This window comes from Artemia sp. Qi Xiang Cuo, chromosome 12 (genome assembly GCF_049724085.1).
Source record: "Artemia sp. Qi Xiang Cuo chromosome 12, ASM4972408v1, whole genome shotgun sequence".
Lineage (NCBI taxonomy): Eukaryota > Metazoa > Arthropoda > Branchiopoda > Anostraca > Artemiidae > Artemia > Artemia sp. Qi Xiang Cuo.
The window spans coordinates 35,233,532-35,253,464 of record NC_142805.1 but is presented as its reverse complement, the minus strand read 5'-3'; the positions used below and the strand labels follow the sequence as shown (position 1 = coordinate 35,253,464).

General features: G+C 36.9%; 2 protein-coding genes across 6 annotated transcripts in view; both read right to left on the bottom strand.

Moving 5' to 3' along the window:
• Window positions 1–18,333, bottom strand: part of LOC148946059 (polypeptide N-acetylgalactosaminyltransferase 11-like) — a 99,826-nt gene extending 81,493 nt beyond the window's left edge. For 2 of the 5 annotated variants that reach the window (XR_016142542.1, XM_089098016.1), the window contains exons 1-2: window positions 18,311–18,333; window positions 13,637–13,719 (exon numbers count right to left, since the gene is read on the bottom strand). The gene's annotated coding sequence lies outside the window, so the exon portion shown is untranslated. Of the gene's footprint in view, window positions 1–8,917; window positions 9,073–13,636; window positions 13,720–18,310 lie in introns of those variants that run through there. The other 3 variants (XM_089098013.1, XM_089098014.1, XM_089098015.1) reach the window with 3 other exon arrangements.
• LOC148946060 (uncharacterized) lies at window positions 14,937–18,148 on the bottom strand. Its single transcript, XM_089097591.1, has 3 exons — window positions 17,938–18,148; window positions 15,412–16,021; window positions 14,937–15,057 (listed from the first exon to the last, which is right to left on the bottom strand). The coding sequence occupies exons 1-3, from the start codon at window positions 18,092–18,094 to the stop codon at window positions 14,937–14,939; spliced, it is 888 nt and encodes a 295-aa protein (XP_088953717.1). The 5' UTR covers window positions 18,095–18,148.
• Window positions 18,334–19,933: the final 1,600 nt, after the last annotated feature.

Sequence of the window (19,933 nt, the reverse complement as noted above, 5' to 3'; positions counted from 1 at the left end):
TATTTAGCATCTATTATAGCCCTTTTTAGATTAGATTCTGCTTGTAATTTTTTTAAATACGTAGTAGGTGATGTTTTTTTTTTTATGAATGCTCTCCTAGCTGCCTTTTTTGTTCTCCATTTATTTAGGCACTCATTTGTCCACCATGCTTTAGGAATGTTTTTAGGGAATATTTTCCTAGGTGTTGTCCTGGGGATAGCATGATTAGCTGTATTTATTAGTAAAGATGTCAAGGCTTCAGCATGTGTGTCAACTGTTGTGTTAGAAATACATGAAATTTGGGTGAAACTTGTAATTTCATCATTTAGCTTATTTTGGAACATAGACCAATTTGCTTTAGTGTTGATATATTTGGAGGTATGAGATAAAGTTTCAGCAGGTTCATTTAGGGAGCAAACTATAGCAAAGTGGTCAGTGCATAGACTATCAATTTTATTTATGTAAATTTTATTCAAAAAATTTAATGACAAAATTTGTAGGTCAATTGTGGAGAATCTGCCACTTTTGGGGTTGAAATATGTATTCAGGTTTAGAGGGGTAGCAACAACTAATTCATTATTATTTGAAGTCATATGCTCAATGAATTTACCCGCTTTATTTGCTGGTTTATTCCCCCACAAAAGGCTGTGGGCATTGAAATCTCCACAAATAATGATATTTTTTAACATATTAGAATTATTTATATAATTAAAGAAATCAATGGCATCGGTAGTTTGGCCATCAGGGTTATAAAAGCTTATTATATAGGTTTTTAAATTATTCAGCCAAACACTGATACCAATTGTATCCACATCATTTGCAAAATCTGGAAAATTGATGCCACAAAATTTTATATTATTTTTAACTAATGAAGCTACCCCACCTCCTTTTCTCTCTGAAGATCTATCCTTTCTGAGGATAGTATATCCCAGAGACTTAATTTGTTGATTTTGGGTTAAATGAGTTTCCTGGAGGCAAGCAATATTAATGGCATTATTATTCATAAAAGATATTAGTTCATTTAGCTTATTTTCTGTGAGTGATCTTACATTCCATTGGAGTATTGATATATGTTGTGTTGTTGATTTATTCTTCATATGACTGTGTATCCATGCTCAGCTTTGTTAAAAGCAAAGCAAGATCTTTTTTTGCTTGAATGAGCATTACATCTGGGATGTAGATTTTTGCCAATTCTGCAATGATTTTTGTCTTCTGTAGTTGATGTATGTTCATGGCCTGAACTGCATTACAGTTTAGAATGAATAAGCATATATTTGGGGATTGCATTTTTGGTTGTGCATCATGTTTGTCGGTTAAAGGATTAATTCCTGGTAGTGTTTCTGGTTTGTCTCTTCTTGGGAGGGGGGCCAGGCTGACCTCATCTCACCGGACAAGGAGGCTTGTTGGCTTGGTGATTTCTTCTGATAGGGATTTAAGCTAGGGGGCTTAGAAGATGGTGTTTTATATGGGGTGCTTGTTGCATTGGGGGCATTTGACTTGGGGGTTTTGGTTGGCTTCATTACAGGCTTTATCTGGTATTTTTGTGCAGAATTTGCTTCCATTTATACAAAGGGGTATGGGATGGCCTTCTCTGTTGATATTTGGAGTGTTAGAGCTCTTTTCTTGTATGCAAGGCATAATGATTCATTTGTAGATTCATATGGGCCTTTGCAATTGATGCATGTAGACTGAGTATTGATATAGGATGTCAGTTCTTTGGGATGGAAAGTTTTACAATTACTAAATTCTCGGAGAGTTTTATTTCAGTTATTTGTCGGGTGTCCCTGTTCGAGACACGTCTGATATTGAATAGGCTTAGGCTTGTATTCTTTGTGTGGTTTGACTTGCCCAAATAGGAATAATTTTTCTGGGATATTAATGTTTTCCTTCAGTGTGAATAAGAAGGATCTGCTAGTTTTTAGGCCATTAGAGTTAGGTTTGTCAAGTTGGGTAACATCCTCAACTGGGAGTGTGTCTCCAGCCCTATCTGAGAGCCCTTCTTTTAACTCCTGAGTGGATATCTCTGGGGGAACATTATAATTATAAACTACTATTTTTGTTGGTGATTGTTTTGGGTTCCAATTAGATGCAATAATTTGGGTATTCAGAAGGGATTTTAGGTTAATTATTGTATCTGCTGATTTCTGATCTTCTACAGCTATTAGCAGAGATCCATCATGGTTAATATTAAGAGAGAACATTGATTTTATCAATTTAAAATTTACAATTCTTATTGCAGCGACCAATTTTATTGTAAAGGGGGTGGAAGGAGTAATTTTAAGGTAAATTTACTAGTTTTTGGAGGAAGGATCTAGGGCTGGTAGAGTAGATATTCTTGTTGTTGAGGAGATTGTTACTTTTGTGTTAGCGTTTCTAGAGAGGACTTCTTGAAACCCATTATCATCATTTATGGTTACATTAGCCCCTACACTTATCATTGTCCTATTCTCCGAATTGGAGCTATAATTTGAACTTCGAGGTAGTGTGCTTGACCAGCCAAGATGGGTTTCTTTCACTATGGCACATTCAATGGAATTTGATTTGGGATCTGGGGGGACTTTTTTTTTTGGAGGACTTCTAAACATTGCCTATTGGAAAAATCTTTAAAAAAAATAATAAAACAAGAAGGGAAAATAGAATGATATCAAACCGTCTTCTCTATACTATGGATAGGAGAAACACCACAGCATAGCCCTGAGGATGAGTTGAGCAGGATTGGTTTGGTACAACTGCTGATTAGAAGCGATAATAATTCACAAGAAAATTTATTTTAATTTTCTTATAGAGTTGCTGCTGTTGGTGATCTTAAAAGTTAACCAAATCAAAATAGGGTAAGTGTATGCAAGCTATCAAAAAAAGTAAACAGATTTTTTTGATGGTATCAAGCTTACTATTTCAGGTCAACTAGAGGAGGTATGAAACTAAATTAAACACGGCCAAACTGAAGTCTTAAAAAAAGAAAAGATTTAAACTATTATTTTATTTTTCCCTCATGTCAATATAAAACGAACAGAAATTAATTAAAAAAAACTTTTTCCACAAAATAAGTTTTTCAAAGGAAAGTAAAGAACTCCATTAAACCAAAAATGAGCAAAAATAAAATTCAATAATCTACCAAGCGTGAAACTACCACAAAACAGCATTGATAAATAAATGAAACCCAAAACGAACAGAAATTACAATAAATAACTGAGTCAAACTCAAAACGAGCAGAAGTTAACATGAGTAGCTCTCAAAACCCCTATGCCTTCCCAAGGCCAGAACATAATTTGCACTTTACTCAAAAAAAATGCAAATGGAATGTGCATTGTCAGTTTAATATACCGTACATATACTGATATTTGTTAATCAAAATGTTAATATTATTTGATTTATTAAAGTCATAAAAGTGAAAACATTTATATTTTTTTTCAGTTATATTTATTTAACTTTCATTTATTTTAATTTTTTTATTTAACTTTAATTATATCTATATATATATATATATATATATATATATATATATATATATATATATATATATATATATATATATATATATATATATATATATATATATATATATATATATATATATATATATATATGGGATATTACTCGCCAACTAGTTAGCTAATTCCATAAAGTATATACAGTTCTCTTGGTTGGCTAATTAAGGCTGAAGTGCATACATACATGAGATCTAATTGCCAACTGGTTGGTTAATCTAAACATGTGTATATAGCTGAGACATTATTAGCAAACTAATTAGCTAATCCTACTGTGTAATAGAAACTTTATTAATGTATTAGAAACGTATTATGAGCTGAGTAGTTGGCAATTTAATACTAAAGTTAAATATACACAAGGATATTAATAGCAAACTAGTTAGCTAATTCTATAAAGTTTATACAGTTCTCTTATTAGCTGACTAATTCAAGTTGAAGTGTATATATAGGTAAGATCTAGTAGCCACCCAGTTGGCTCATCTAAACATGAGAAACTGTTGATAGCTTACTAGTTGGCTATTTTAAAACTAAAGTTTATATATACATGGGATATTAAAAGCCAACTAGTTAGCTAATTCTATAAAGTATATATATAATTCTCTTATTAGCTGACTAATTGGCAGTTCAGATTGAAGTGTATGTATAGGTGAAATCTAATAGCCAACTGGTTGGCTAATCTAAACATGAGAAACGTTGTTGATAGCTTACTAGTTGGCAATTTTAAAACTGAAGTTTATATCTACATGGGATATTAACAGCCAACTAGTTAGCTAATTCTATAAAGTATATACAGCTCTTTTATTACCTGACTAGTTGGCTAATTCAGGCTGAAGTGTATATATAGGTGAGATATAATAGCCAACTGGTTGGCTAATCTAAACATGTGTATATTGTTGGTGTCAAGCGGAAACCACGTATCTGATCAAATTTGTGATTTTCACTTTTTAATGCAATTCTACTCGCCGAGAAATTATGCGTTGAATGGCATGTATTTTGATTATCTTCAACTTATAAATTGGGAGATATAAACATAGCGGAAACAACGTATCTCGGATTACCATAGAGAGCTGTCAAGGGACAACCCCGTATCTCGCAGCTTCCACCTCACGATATATAGTGCCTCTAGAAGAAAAGAATTGTTAGCAGTGAAGCAACGACATCACAATCATAGATCAGATAGTTATTGTTCCTGCGGAATTTTTAACGTTAATTAACACATTGTTTGGTAAGTTATGTATATAGTTATCAGCAAGCTTATGCATATATGGTAAGACCCCCAGTTCATACTCAGTTTCTAATGTCTGATTAATAGTTGGATTAAAACATATCTTTCATGGAAAAAAGTTCCCAATCTTGGAAAGGATATATGCAGCTTTAGATAAGAGACTGAATAATAGATAAGACTAGCCTAGTTGGGGTTGGTTGAATAAAATCTTGGAAATTTTTTTTTTCAACTGAAAAAGACCGAGAGTCACGGAAAAACAACATTGTTGCATACGGTATCGACGCTTCCATTGATGACACTAGCGCTCTCAAGCAGTTTTTGTCAACCGAGTACGGAATCAATTGCGGTCCCATAACCAACGTCCGTCGCCTAAAGCAGAATGTACAGGCTAGCGATCCAACCCGGAATACGGCACCACCCCTTTTGTTTACTGAATCATCCTTTCAGATAAAAAAAAACAGATCTTGAAAGAGTCTTTCTCAAGGAAAGTAGCGGTACAGTTCCACCATGATCGATCGAAACAGGATCGAGAGAGATATAAAGCACTTGTTGCAGAGCTTAAGGACAGATCAGCTGGTGGTGAACAAAACCTCGCAATCCGCGACTTCCGCATTGTGTCAAAAAACTCGAAAAGCAGACTCTCCTCCGACCCCGATGCCAATGTAGAACTTCAAGCTGTGAACAGTGTAAATAATGTAAATATGTATGTTACCAAAAATGTTAGTGCTTTTTCTACGGAAAGACTCTCATCCATGACTAGTGACAGATCATTGGAAAGTGAAACAAGCTCTGGAAGCTACTACACTGCTAAATCAAAAGCGCCAGCGACGACTTTAAGCAAAACAGATGAGGACTCGGGTCAGCCGAGTCCCGGGACCAACGACCAGAGTAAGCAACACCAAAAACGAGTAAGTCCAGATTTTTCTGCTCTAATTACTAACGTTCACCAACTTCCTAACAAATTGAATGAGCTGAAATCCGTGATTTATTCCAACAATTATGATCTGGTCCTATTGACTGAAGTTTGTCCCAAGTCTAGTAGCAACAGGCTCGAAGATTTCCATGTTAAGATTCCAGGGTATGATGTCGTGTCTAACCTACAGTCTTCAGAATACAGGCGTGGTATGTTAGCGCTATTCAAGACATGTTATATTATACGGTCATTATGTCTCCCAGGTAACTCACTTGTCGAATCTGTATGGTTTGACCTGTGTGATGACGGCAGTGGAGTACTAACCCGAGTAGGCTGTATTTATAGAAGCCCATCTGCCTCAGATTGCCAAGAAACCGAGCAGACAATAGCAACAATACTGCATAAAGCAACTATGAATTACACAGGGAACTTACTTATCGCTGGTGATTGTAACTTCCCTGACCTCATATGGAAAGAGGGATACCCGTATATACCTGTAATTACAAACAGAAGCAGAAGCATGAATCTATTCACAGTGCCTTCATGACCTTAATATCTACCAGATTGTCGAACATGCTACTAAAGGCCGACTCTTGCAGAGACCAACTCTACTGGACCTGGTGTTTTTACGGGATAAAAACCAGCTTCAGAACATAAATTACTTACCCCCTCTAAGAAAGAGTGATCATTTAATCCTAGAAGTGAATCTGTCATTTCGTAAGATTAAAAATGATTACATAAAGAAAACTTATGTAGATTACAGGGCGATCAGAAAAGAGCAGGAAGGCGTAGTTTGGTCACTTTTACTTCATGGGCACGTCGACCAACAATGAGCTAACCTAAAGGACGAGCTACTTACACTTTGAAAAAAACACACGTCAGTAAAACTCGCGCCAAAGCCCAAAACACTGCCTTTCATGGCCCCCGAGATACGCAAGGAAAGAAACAGGAGGGGACGGTACTGGAGAAAGCTAGCTGATAATAGTAAGAACAACTCGAAGAAGTTCTGGAAGTACGTATCAAGCAAGGACCATAGCAGACGATCAGTAAAATCACTCAGTACAGATGATAGCAAGGAAGTGACCAACTTGAAGGACATTGCCAAACTCCTCATCAGGCAGTTTGTGTCTGCTTTCACCAATGAACCAGATAGCCCTCTTCCTCATAGCCCATCATACTACATCTCTAACCCAATGCCACCTATTCTACTCTCCCCCCTGTCGTCCAAAAGCGACTTGAAGCACAAGACGTCAACAAGTCCGCCAGTTTTGATAACTTGCACCCAAAACTATTGAATGAGCTTGCTAAAGAAATTGCACAACCACTATGCAATATATTCCAACTGTCGCTTGACTAAAAAAAAGTACCCATAGACTGGAAGCTGACCCATGTCACCCCAATACTCAAGAAAGGTGACCGCACCAAAGCCAAAAACTACACCCATCAGTCTGACCTCAGTGGTTGCAAAAACCCTTGAGCAGATTGTGAATGGTGAGATTCTGACACATCTCCATACCAATAATATACTTTCCCCCAATCAGCACGGGTTTCAGCCAGGAAAATCGGTTGAGACCAATCTCCTTGAGACAAACAGCATCATAACAGATCACTTAGAGAAAGGAATCCCTGTGGAACTCATTTTACTGGACCTAGCCAAGACTTTAGACAAGGTACCACACAACCATCTCAGATTGAAACTTTCGGCAGCAGGTACCCACGCCGACGTGATCGATTGGGTCATGGACTTTCTGACTGGTTGGACTCAGCAGGTTCGACTCTTCACAGCTAATGGCGACAAGGTTGTGTCCGAACCATGTGATGTTGTAAGCGGAGTCCCCCAAGTCACTGTTTTGGGCCCTACCCTATTCCTCATATACATCAACAATATGGTGAACGGAACAAAAAAAAACATCACTCTCTATGCTAACGACTCCAAGCTGTTTGGGCCTGCAAATCAACAAAGTCTGCAGTGTGACCTTCGTAAAATCCAAACATGGGCACAAGATTGGCTACTCGAATTCAACACAACGAAGTGCAGTGTCCTTCACTTTGGAAGCAACAAACCCCGTCACCAGTACAACATGTCCAATCCCAATTCACTGGCTGACTTAGTACTAAAAGACAAGTCCCGAAGAAAGAGATCTAGGAGTGCTGATAGATGAACAATTGAAGTTCCACATCCACTGGTAACAAGCAGTTTCAAAAGCAAATTCAAGCCTCTGTCTCATCAGACACACCATAACCAGCTGCTCCCGTAAAGTCTTTTTAAGGCTCTATAAGGCTATAGTTAGGCCTGTTTTGGATTTCGGTACATGTCTCACCTCCCCTTTCTACACGAATGATTCCAGTCTAATCAAGGGACTTCAGAGGCGTGTCACGAGGTGCATAGCTGGCCTACGAGATCTCCCATACAACCAGAAACTGGAATGCATGCAGCTGCCAACACTCGTCTTCAGACACCGCTGTGGTGATATGATGCTGACCTACAAGTATAACGCACAACCAAATAACCCCCTTTTTACCAAACATTCAAGTCAGCACTATACAAGAGGACACTCACAAAAGCTGTCAAAACGTTCTGTCAATACACGAACGCGGCAACACTTCTTCTCCGAGCGTGTTGTCAACGAATGGAATAACCTTCAAGCTGAAACGGCTACTGCACCCAGGGCTGCGTCCTTCAAGTCCAGACTGGACAAGAAATGAAATGACAAGCCATGGAAATATGAGTGGGACTGTCCGTCCCACTCAACTACTGCTTGATGCCAACTTCATCCAAATCAGTGTCTTGCTAGGAGGCTGATGCTGCTTTGGGCTTAAATTGCACCTCTACAGCAGACCTCTCTTATGGCGTGCCAAGGGGCCCTAACAGAGTGACGAAATTTTGCCATCATTGACCCGGAGCACAACAGATCTAGTATGGACCTTAATGTTGTTCCGAAGTGCGAATTAAGGCAATTAATTAAGGTAACACTTGAATTTAACATTAAGTTTAAGCATTCCAACATTAAATGTGAATTTTCAACATTTAAATTTTGAAAAGCAAAGCTCATGTTCAGTGAAATTATTCCTTAACAGAAAAGTGGTTGCATAGTATGTTACAATTATGTGTTTGGTAAAAGCCTAGAGTTAGGCTCTTCAGAAACTGGCAAGCTAGGAAAAAAAGAGACTGTTTAAAATTGCTAATTCTGTACCCACTTTTATGGTTTTAGTTGCTTTATTGACAATTCTTCCCTTGCCCCCCCCCCCTAATGCCTTTTACATATCTCTATGCTACATAAAAACTAACACGAAAAAATATGAAACTCTTACTTTATAATATGCAGGTAGCATCAGTTGAACATAATTTAAAACAGCAAAGGTGTGTTCAGTGAAACTATCCCTTAATAGCAAAGATGTTTGCATTGCATGTTACAATAATGTGTTTGGTAGAAGTCAAGAATAGAGGTTCTCCAAAAAGGGACCTGCTAGAACAAAAAAAAGAAACATTTTTAAATTACTAATTTTAAGCCCATTTTCATGGTTTTAGTCCCTTTACTGGCCATTAACCCTTGTAATGCCTTGAATACAATCATATGCTAAATAAAAAATTAACATAAAAATTTCAAATTCTTACTTTATATAATGTGCCACAAGCATCATTTAAACATATTTTCCTGTTTTAACCATTATCATCCATGTTTTTTAAGTAATTTTAGGGTGCTGGGGTACTAGGGGTGCTAGAGATGCATTGTCAAAAACGCAAACAAAACTATCAAAGTGGGCTTAAAAAAAAAAAAAATCTCCTTTTTCTAGCATGTCTTGCTCTGGGAAACTTTTTATTCTATAGCTTTACCATATGCTTTTTATTCATTTTTATTGGATTGTAAGTTATTTTTTCTTTTGTAGCCATGACATCTAGAAGAAAGAAGCCCTGTTTAACTGAAATGGAACTGAACATTTGGATGGAGATTGCCAGCAGCTCTGAGGATTTTAACCACAGTTCTTCATAACCAATTATATTCCCAGTAATCATGACAAAGCCAAACTACCTCAGCTGGAAGAAAAGAACTCTAAAGATTTGCCTGAGGTAAACTTAGATTTACCTGAAGCTAGTGTATCAAGTGGCAAAGGCAACTAAAATAAAGCCTTTGATTTAGAGAGTAAGGGGGCAGACATTTCTAAAAATTTTTTGGGCAACCCTGGATCTTGGGGAGTTCACTGTAAAAAATGCAGCTAAGAACAGTGACTTGGGATTTTCTTGTAGAAAAGATAAGAAATCAAACCCTCCCAACAAGATACCCAAGGATGTCTATAAGCATGCAAGAAGGTGGATAAGAGACTTACCTGCTGTGGCATCCCATTACTGTCATTCTTCTATGATGAAGAAGTATCTACCTCAAAACTTCAAAAACAGGTCAAAACTATTCAGGCTCCACACTGAACACTGCAGAAAAATTAAAAAGCCCATCCTTCTGTGGGGGATCTTCATTAACATCCTCAACGAGTTTGACTTCAGCTTCCACAAACCAAGGGAAGATAAATGCGTGTTTTATCAAATGGTGCTCAGAATATGACAGAAAGTGAAAAGTTGGCATACATGGATCACATAATAGAGAAGACAGCAACCAGGTGTTACACAGAAACCACTCGCCAATGTGCTCAAGCAGATCAGTGTCATGTTGGTGTATGCTTTGATTTAGAAAAAGTACTAAGCACACCACACACACAGGGAATGTTGATTGTTTTTTTTTTGAAAATATGCTTGCTACAATTTTACAGTTTACAAGAATATGACAAAGAATATATACTACTTTTTCTGGTAGCAAAAGAATAGAAACCAAGGGGCAAATGAAATTGCAACTTGTCTTTCATGGTGGATTTGAGAAATTGATAGCAGAGGTACTGTCAAGACAGTGAGCCTGTCCTGTGACTGTTGTGGTGGTCAAAACAGAAACCACCAAATACTTGCAATGCTCTTTTTAATTCTTCAGAAGCATAAAAGTATTCAGAAAATAGAGCTGACCTTCCTTCTCTCTGGCCATTCACTAATGACTGTAGACATCAAACATTCTGTGATTGCAAGGACAAGTTCAGCTCCCTATATTGTCAAAATACTGATGTTCAAAGATTTCCTTGACTGGAAAGCAGCTCAAGACACCATGACATCTACCATGTTGGATAAAAACGAACTTAAAATTCCTTGGAGTAAACTGAGGTTGGTAAAGTTTGCTAGAAAACCATTCTTTGTAAAGTTTCACACTGGTTTCACAGAACAAAGAAAAAAAGCCAGTTTGAACTCTGCTGCAAGAAACAAGCGCTGAAGGTAGCTTATAGTGAAGAAATTCCTGTTTCAGAAGTGAAGAAGAGATACCTTGTGGCCCTCTGCAAGAAGAAGGTGAGTCAACAACTATTCCATCACGAATACAAAAGTTTGAAAACTTCTCAGGGCATGAGAGACCTCCAAAAAATAGCCTATTGATAAGTGATTTAAATCTGTACTTTTTATACTTCAGTTTAGATAAAAGCAATATAGCTGAATTACATTGTTTCCTGAGATACATGTTTTTTGCTTTACACTCTACCATAGGCTAATAGGGATTTTGTCAAGCAGAAACCACATATTGGATTTTCTGTTAGAACTGTTTTAATTGAGTTGTTTTTGTTTTTCCTGTGGGATCCACCATAAAAAGTTCCCTATCTAATGTATAGGTTTCAACAGTGTAACTACTAACAGGAAAAAGTTATTATGTTTTTTTCATCTCCTGAAAAATTTTGAAAAGGGGAGATACATGGTTTCTGCTTGGCAACAATGATAAAGCTAAGACTTCAATAACAAACTTGTTAGCTAATTCTACTGTGTCTTAGAAACTTTATTGATTGCTGACTGGTTGTTATTTCAAACTAAAGCTTATATATAACCTGGAATCTTGATAGCCAACTTGTTTGCTAATTCTACAAGTGTAAGATAAACTTTATGATACTGATTAGTTGGCTATTTAAAATAAAGTTTATGTATACCTGGGATATTAATAGCCCACTAGTTAGCTTATTTAATAGTGTATATACAATTCTAATATTAGCTTACTAGTTGGCTAATTAAGGCTGAAATGTATATATAGGTGAGATCTAATAGCCAACTGCTTGGCTAATTTAAAGATTCCATATATTATATATACACAGTCATTAGGTGCATGTTTGATCTCTGGTGGTTTCTCAGTTCTCTGTTCATCTTATTTGATGTTTTTGTTGGCTGGCAAACTGAGAACAGAGAGTTGTGAGCATTTTTTTTCACAGTTCTCTGTACTCTGGCAAAGAGCATCCACCAGAGAACTGGCTTCTGAAGTCAGTTCAGTCTCTTTTTAGATAGAAAAAATTTGATTGCTAGAAATGAAAATTATAGCAAAGATATAGGTAAGTGTTGCTATTTACTATTTTTGTGTTTATAGCCTATGCTCAAACTCAATTAAGCAATTAGTTCTTATTAGAACATGTCTAGAACTGTATCTTAGGTTATGGGAATTTTACCTAAAGGACAGGAAGTCAGTGGCTGTTCAAAAATATTTAATAACCTTTTTTTAATTTGACCATCAGTAAGTTGATGAAAGGATAAATTTTCAGCAGTTCATATTATTGAATTATGAATAAATTAAACATACCACTCAATGCCTTTTTTATGCTCTTTCCAAACATAACAATCATTTTTGTTAAAAATAAATTTCACCCCCACCCCTATATATACCAATTCAGGGTATATATTTGTACATTAGGGGAATGGGGTTAAAGTTGATTTCTGATGCAAATGAAAGGTAAGTTTAAACTTTACCCGCCACCCCCCTAATGTGCAAATATATACACTGAATTGGTACATATAAGGGTGGGAGTAAAATTCATTTCTGACAAAAAATGATTATTATATTTGTAAAGAACTTAAAAAAAGGCATCAAGTAGTATGTTCCCTTTATTCATCAGCCAATAATATGAACTGCCAAAAATTTACCAATGAAAGTTCCCTATTAGTTGTCACAGGCATTGGTCAAATTGGTAAAAATGGGTATTGGCAAAGCAGACATTTAAGGGATAATTTGGGATATAGGACCATAACATGATAGGCTAGGATGACATTTTTGAATTTTACACCTCATCTTCTTTAATTTCTGTTTCTGATCTCAGTTCTCTGGCATACCAGAGAACTGAGAACAATAAAGAAAAACATCTTTTTTGTGAAACTAGAGACATGAGAACACAGAACTATGACCAGAGATTGAAAACACACCTATTCATATTAGCCACCTAGTTGGCTAGACATTTTGGTAAATTTTTCGCAGTTCATATTATTGACTTATGAATAAACATACTACTTGATGCCTTTTTTATGCTCCTTCCAAAAATAACAATAATTTTTATCAAAAATGAATTTTACTCCCACCTCTATATACCGATTCAGGGTATATATTTGCATATTAGGGGGATGGGGGTGAAGTTTATTCCCAATGCAAATGAGAGGTAAGTTTAAACTTTATCTCCACTCCCTTAATGTGCAAATATATACCCTGAGTTGCTAGGCTATATATAGGGGTGGGGGTAAAATTTATTTCCAACAAAAATGATTATTAGGCCTATGTTCATAAAGAGCATAAAAAAGGCATTAAGTAGTATGTTCACTTTATTTGTAAGTCAATAATATGAAGTGCCAACAATTTACAAACATTTTTTCCATAAATAATGTTTGGCTAAGTTTTATTCTCTACATATAAACTATACTATTTTCTATTAGCCATCTGGTAGTATCCCAATGTAATAGTAATAGGTTAGCATAAGCTAATAGCCTACCTGATCTGCCTACATTTATGATTGTTTTAAACAGTTTTCATATTTTTTTAGAGCTTTCTTCAAATTTTTACCTGGTTTAAATATTTACATAAATTAACCAATACTTAGTAGCTTAGGCTAATATCAAAATTAGGCCTAACCTAGGGCAAGGAATTCTAAAGGCCTATATCATGAATTTTCTACTCCATGTAATGATGAATATTTTCTTTTTATCTTTACCTAGGCTAGTTGATGATAAATTATGGACACACTGTTGTCTTTTTGATTAAGCTCAAACTCTGCCTACTTGGACCGTAGCCTTAAGGTTCCTTCACATTGAAACGTAAGAAATTACGTTATGTCGTTAAGTTACGTTACGTCTCTTAAGTTATGGAGCCCTTTTCACACTATTACGTCCACTTTCACATACAAACCCATAAGCCTCTACATAAAAATCCATAATTTCGTCACTATCAGCAGCAGCGGTTTTTTTTGAACTAGCAATATGTGGAACGGTGAAGACTCAAGCAGCTCTGATGATGAAATTTTGATGCTTTCTGCAGCTCTTTTGTGTGTAAAAGGAAAAAGCCCAAAGAAGAAAAAGAAAAGAGACTATTGGGTGAGACCTATTTTTACATCTGAAAACAGAGATGCATTTGGACAGTTGAACCTTCTACAAGACATGATTCTGTGTGATGATGAAGAAAAGTTTTTTAATTTTACCCGTTTTTCAAGAAGTGAATACCTTGACATATTTGAGCAAGTCAAAGATAAAATTCGGAAGCAGGATACAAACTTTCGAAGAGCTATTTCTCCTGAAGTCAAGCTGGCACTAACTTTGAGGTACCTGGCAACAGGAGCCTCCATGACTTCATTGCATTACGACTTCCGTCTGGGAATCTCTACAGTTAGTGGAATTCTAAGTGAAACTTTAAAGGCTGTTTTTGATAGTCTGTCACCAACTTACCTGCAACCACCCTCAAAAAGTCAAATGGAAAAAATTGCAGACGATTTTCTGAAGAAATACAAAATGCCAAATTGTGTAGGTGCAATAGATGGGAAGCACATAAGGATGCAGTGTCCAAACAAAGGTGGATCTCTGGACTTCAACTACAAAGGTTTCCATAGCCTTGTACTACTGGCTGTCTGTGATGCCAGTTATAAATTCAGCTTTACTGATGTAGGCGCCTATGGCAGTGAAAGCGATGGTGGCATATTTGCAAGATCAGATTTGGGAAAAGCCATTGAAAACGGAAGCATACAGTTTCCTGCAAACAAATTGCTACCAGGCTCAGATATAGCTTTTCCCCACTTCTTGATTGGTGATGAAGCGTTTTCACTGAAACCATACATAATGAGAGCATATCCTGGCAAAAAAACTGAATGATCAACAGAGGATATTTAATTATCGATTAAACTCGGTCAGGAGGATAATAGAAAACAGTTTTGGGCTTCTATCACAAAGATTTCGCATATTTAGAACAGAGATAATAGCCCAGAGAGAAAAAGTTTGTCAAATTGTGCAGACAGCAATCTGCCTTCACAATTTCCTTATTGTCAATAGAGGTGTCACTCCTGAAGGTAGCTCTTCAGCATCATCTGATGGCTTGGGAGATATACGCCTGGCCACTAGCAACCACAGCTCAAGACCTACCCGAAACCTACGAGACAAGTTGGCAGACTATTTCATGACTGAAGCTGGTTCAGTGAGAGGACAAATGCAGAGGGCATTTCAAGGCTCATTTTGATTAGTCCCGATATTTTACTTTTTTTTTTTCCTTTAATTAATTTTGTAAAATGTTTATGGATGACTGCAACAAATAATTAAAGCAAAGAATAATCTCAGAAAGGTTATTAACATTATTTCAATCTCGTTTACAAAAATATATATGAAAAAGGTAACTTCAATTACAAAAGAAGCTCATTCTGTATGCAATGTATTTTTCTTTCTATAATTCCTGATGATACTCAGAATCTCAAGTTGACAGTCCAGTTTGTCTTCCTGCGCCACTTGCTTGAAATGGGGTAAGATCGACTGAAGGAACATGAAATCTGGATCTGAAGTGGGACCACTTGTGTCATCTTTCTTTCTCTTTGAAGAAATTTTTTCAACAAGGTAGTTCTTCAGGGTTTCCTCTAGCTCACTGCTGTCTTCCTTCACTTTAGAAGAAGTACTGACTCCTGATCTCTTTCTCTTAACATGATGAACAGGACCAGGTGATACTGGGAATTCCTTTGGTAGGTTCTCCTCTTTCAACAAGTTAGCAGACCCTGGATCGCAACTTTCCTGTAATAAATCTTCTGGGGAATAAATAATGAAAGTACGTTCAATCTCTTTATCAGATTCTATTTCGGTAACTTCTCCTTGAGTATCACTTGAAGCATATGGCTGGATCTCGTCAGTATAATCAGTCATCATTGGCTTAGGTTGATTAACATTGCTGAAGGTTTTTCTATTTCTAGGCACAATCACATCTTTCAAAAAATCCATCGCAATCAGCATTTTTACCTCTCCCGGCTTTATGTCGACATCTGCTAGACCAGATCCACTTGGGGGTTTCAAGTTTTTCTTGATCCTAGAATATCTTTCCCGAAGGCCGGTCCATCTTTTCATCAGGTCCTCAACTGCAATGAAAGAAATATCTGTAAAACAAGTAACAATTCAAACAATGCAGAGGTGTCATTTGCTGAAACCTTGGGAGGGACCAGGACCTGGAGCTTAGCCCTCCTATTTTTGGCCGCGAAGCGGCAGCAATTATAAAAATAGATCACTAAAAAGTGTATTATTCCTACATTTGCCTCTTAGACACCTATTTTAGAGAAGAAAATAACTTATAACAAATATCGTGCCGTGAGGTGTCTGAGTTTTCAAAAGTTCAGTATTAGGAAGTATCATTTTGTCTATTTTCTAATAAATGAACTGGATAAATCGCCTCCCCCTATAATCCTTCTTTAATAGTAATGTTAAATTTAAAACTGAGATCGATTTGGATTTTGTTGTAGTTAAATTGATTTTTCCACAAAAGTTGAGGGAAAACAATCTACTAATTGCTTACTGGGGTTATAGGCTAATAGACTTATTAAATAAACAGCAATAGGAAGCATCTTGCAATGAAAGACAACTTGGCCAGTTAGAGTGCTATGTAAAGTTTAATCCAATGGCAAAGGCCAGTTAGAGTGCTATGTAAAGTTTAGATATAACCACTAATCTTCTAGGAGCTATGGATACAATCTGGATTTGCAATTTGAAAAGCTTTGGCATAGGCTACTAAGTTTATTTATTGCAAAACATTGATCTCCATGTTGATCTACTAAACTTAAAACTTGTCATTTATATCATCATAAAGAAGTACAGAGCTACTCATTGTCTAAGCATGTTATTACTTTAGGGGCTTGAATTTATGCCACTGATGTTAATACCTATTTGTATTCAGAGTTGCATTATATTATAGTACAATATTGAAATCAGTGGTCACTTACAGAAGTTTAAAAAAATCAATCAAATGGCAGCAATTTACTCTATCTTGAAAAGCCAGGGAGATAAAAGTGGCATTTTCGCATGCAGGTTTGCTTATAAGGTATTTTTGCTCTAGTATCCAATGGTAAAAAGACAAAATCCAAAGACTGAGGGCAAATCTGTGATTTCCATCACAGCTGAAAAAAAACTTTGGTAAAGGTGCAGTGTAGCTCCCCTGATAAAAACAGCTTATTTCTAAGGGTATATTATTCAATCAATTGGGTTGTAAAGTTGCACAGATTGCAGCAAACATCCAGTAGAAGCAGAATGCAAACAACAGACTTCTTACTGTATATTGCAGTTCTATTTGTAGGGCCTCTGCACCCTATACTACAGGGGAGCTACACTGCACCTTTACCACCATAATAACTTTGGTAAAGGTGCAGTGTAGCTCCCCTGATAAAAACAGCTTATTTCTAAGGGTATATTATTCAATCAATTGGGTTGTAAAGTTGCACAGATTGCAGCAAACATCCAGTAGAAGCAGAATGCAAACAACACACTTCTTACTGTATATTGCAGTTCTATTTGTAGGGCCTCTGCACCCTATACTACAGGGGGAGCTACACTGCACCTTTACCACCATAATAACTTTGGTAAAGGTGCAGTGTAGCTCCCCTGATAAAAACAGCTTATTTCTAAGGGTATATTATTCAATCAATTGGGTTGTAAAGTTGCACAGATTGCAGCAAACATCCAGTAGAAGCAGAATGCAAACAACACACTTCTTACTGTATATTGCAGTTCTATTTGTAGGGCCTCTGCACCCTATACTACAGGGGGAGCTACACTGCACCTTTACCACCATAATAACTGTGAGCTATGATGGAATCACCTTCCAAGGCTCTTTTACTAGGCTTTAAAGGTACAAAGAGTACTAGCCTATGTAGATACTGAAACAAAGGAAATGAAAGGAAAACGAACATTATGTAGGTGGCAACCAGTCATAAAACTGGGGTTTCTACCTCCCCCAAAAGCATTTCTTAAACCAGTTTTGCCTATGAAAAGTAGCAAAGAAACTTACCAAGAAAAGTTCTTCCACATTCTTTGTTGATTTTCTCAACAAATGAAGACCAAGCGTTTAGCTTCTTTGCAGAGTCCTTATAGTCCATCTGCTTTTTATCGTACAAAAAAGGACGTTGTTTGACAAAGTCAATTATTTTTTCATCAAGGGAGTCCATTTATCCCACAAAGCTTGAAACTTTTGCGTAACGTAACGTAAAAATAGAGCCCGACTCTATTTTCTATGTTCGTTATGCTATGTAAAAATCCTACGTTACGTCGAACGTAAGAGAACATAACGACCAAAACATAACGTAACTTCTTGATGTGAAAGGTTACATAAGACGCATAAGGCAGTGTGAAAGGCATGACGTAGCAATGTGAAAGCACCTTTAGTCCTTAAACCACGTCGTACCATTTTGAAATCACCTTTGACAGTCGTGATTGTTGGTAAAAGTGCTGCCTTCCAAAATTGGAGTGAGGACACTCCCTCTCAACCTTCACGGCAAGGATTATAAGTTATGCCCTGGGGGGATATAAGGGTTTTATTGAAATCTTTGTCGTAGAAACTTGAAAAAGAGCTCATTCGATTTGACATTCAAAGGGCTAGTACCCTTTTTCATAGTCGAAAGTGATTTGAGTGCAACTAACACCCCTTCCACGCCCACCATTTCCCCAAACACATCCAATCAAAATTTTAAGATAGCCATTTTGTTCCATTTTTTTTGGAAATTAGGTCTTTAAGGATTACAACCCCTCCCCCTACAGCCGTCAGGGCAAGGGTTGTAAGTTATGTCCTGGGGGCAAATAAAGTTTTTATTGAAAGCGTTGTTGTAGAAACTTCAAAAGGGCTCATTCAATTGGAAATTGAAAGGGCTAGTGCCTTTTTGAATAGTTGAGTGATTGGATAGCGACTAACGCCCCTCTCACGCCCACCATTTCCCCAACATATCGACTTAAAATTTTGAGATATCCATTTTGTTCAACGTAGTTGAGTTGTATTTGTTTCAACGTAGTTTTGTTCAACGTATCGAAGGAGTTGTTGTAGAAACTTCGAAAAGGGCTCATTCGATTGGAAATTGGAGTGGCTAGTGCCCTTTTTAATAGTCGAAAGTGATTGGAGGGCAAATAGCCCTCCCCCCTACGCCCATCATTCACCCAACACATCTCATCAAAATTTTGAGATAGCCATTTTGTTCAGCGTATTTGATTTCCAGATAGAAAATATGTTCTTGAGGAGGACTTTCCCCCACAACCCTCAGGGCAAGGGTTTTAAGTCATGTCCTGGGGGCATACAAGGTTTTTAAAGAAGGCATTGTCGTAGAAACTTCAAAACAGGCTCATTCCACTGGAAATCTGAAGGGCTAGTACCCTTTTTAATAGTCGAAAGTGATTGGAGGGCAACTAGCCCCCCCCCCCACGATCATCATTCTGCCAAACACTTCCAATCAAAATTTTGAGATAGTCATTTTGTTCAGCGTAGCTGATTTCCAAATAGAAAATATGTTTTTGAGGAGGACACGCCTCCACAACCCTCAGGGCAAGAGTTTTAAGTTATGCCCTGGCGGCATATAAGGTTTTTATAGAAGGCGTTGTCGTAGAAACTTCAAAACAGGCTCATTGGATTGGAAATTCAAAGGGCTAGTGCCCTTTTTAATAGTCGAAAGTGATTGGAGGGCAACTAGGTCCCCCCACGCCCATCATTTCTCCAAACACATCCAATCAAATTTTTTAATAGTCGAAAAAGATTGGAGGGCAACTAACCCCCTTCTCACGCCCCTTTTTTCCCCAAAAACATCCCATCAAAATTTGAGATGGCCATTTTATTCAACGTAGCTTTAAGTTCTGTAAATTATGTTTTTGAGGATGACAACCCCATCAATCCCATCAGGGCAAGGGTTGTAAGTTATGCCTTTGGGGCATATAAGGTTTTTATAGAACGTGTTGTCCTAGAAACTTAAAAAAGGGCCCATTCGATTAGAAATTGAAATGTCTAGTGCCCTTTTTAATAGTCAAAA

Coding starts and splice junctions, on each gene's coding strand:
- LOC148946060 (XM_089097591.1), bottom strand. CDS start 18,094: ATGGACTCCCTTGATGAAAAAATAATTGACTTTGTCAAACAACGTCCT. Junction 16,022..17,937: donor ATGTGGAAGAACTTTTCTTG/GTAAGTTTCTTT, acceptor CTTTCATTGCAG/TTGAGGACCTGATGAAAAGA. Junction 15,058..15,411: donor TCGATCTTACCCCATTTCAA/GCAAGTGGCGCA, acceptor CTTGTCTCGTAG/GTTTCGGGTAGGTCTTGAGC.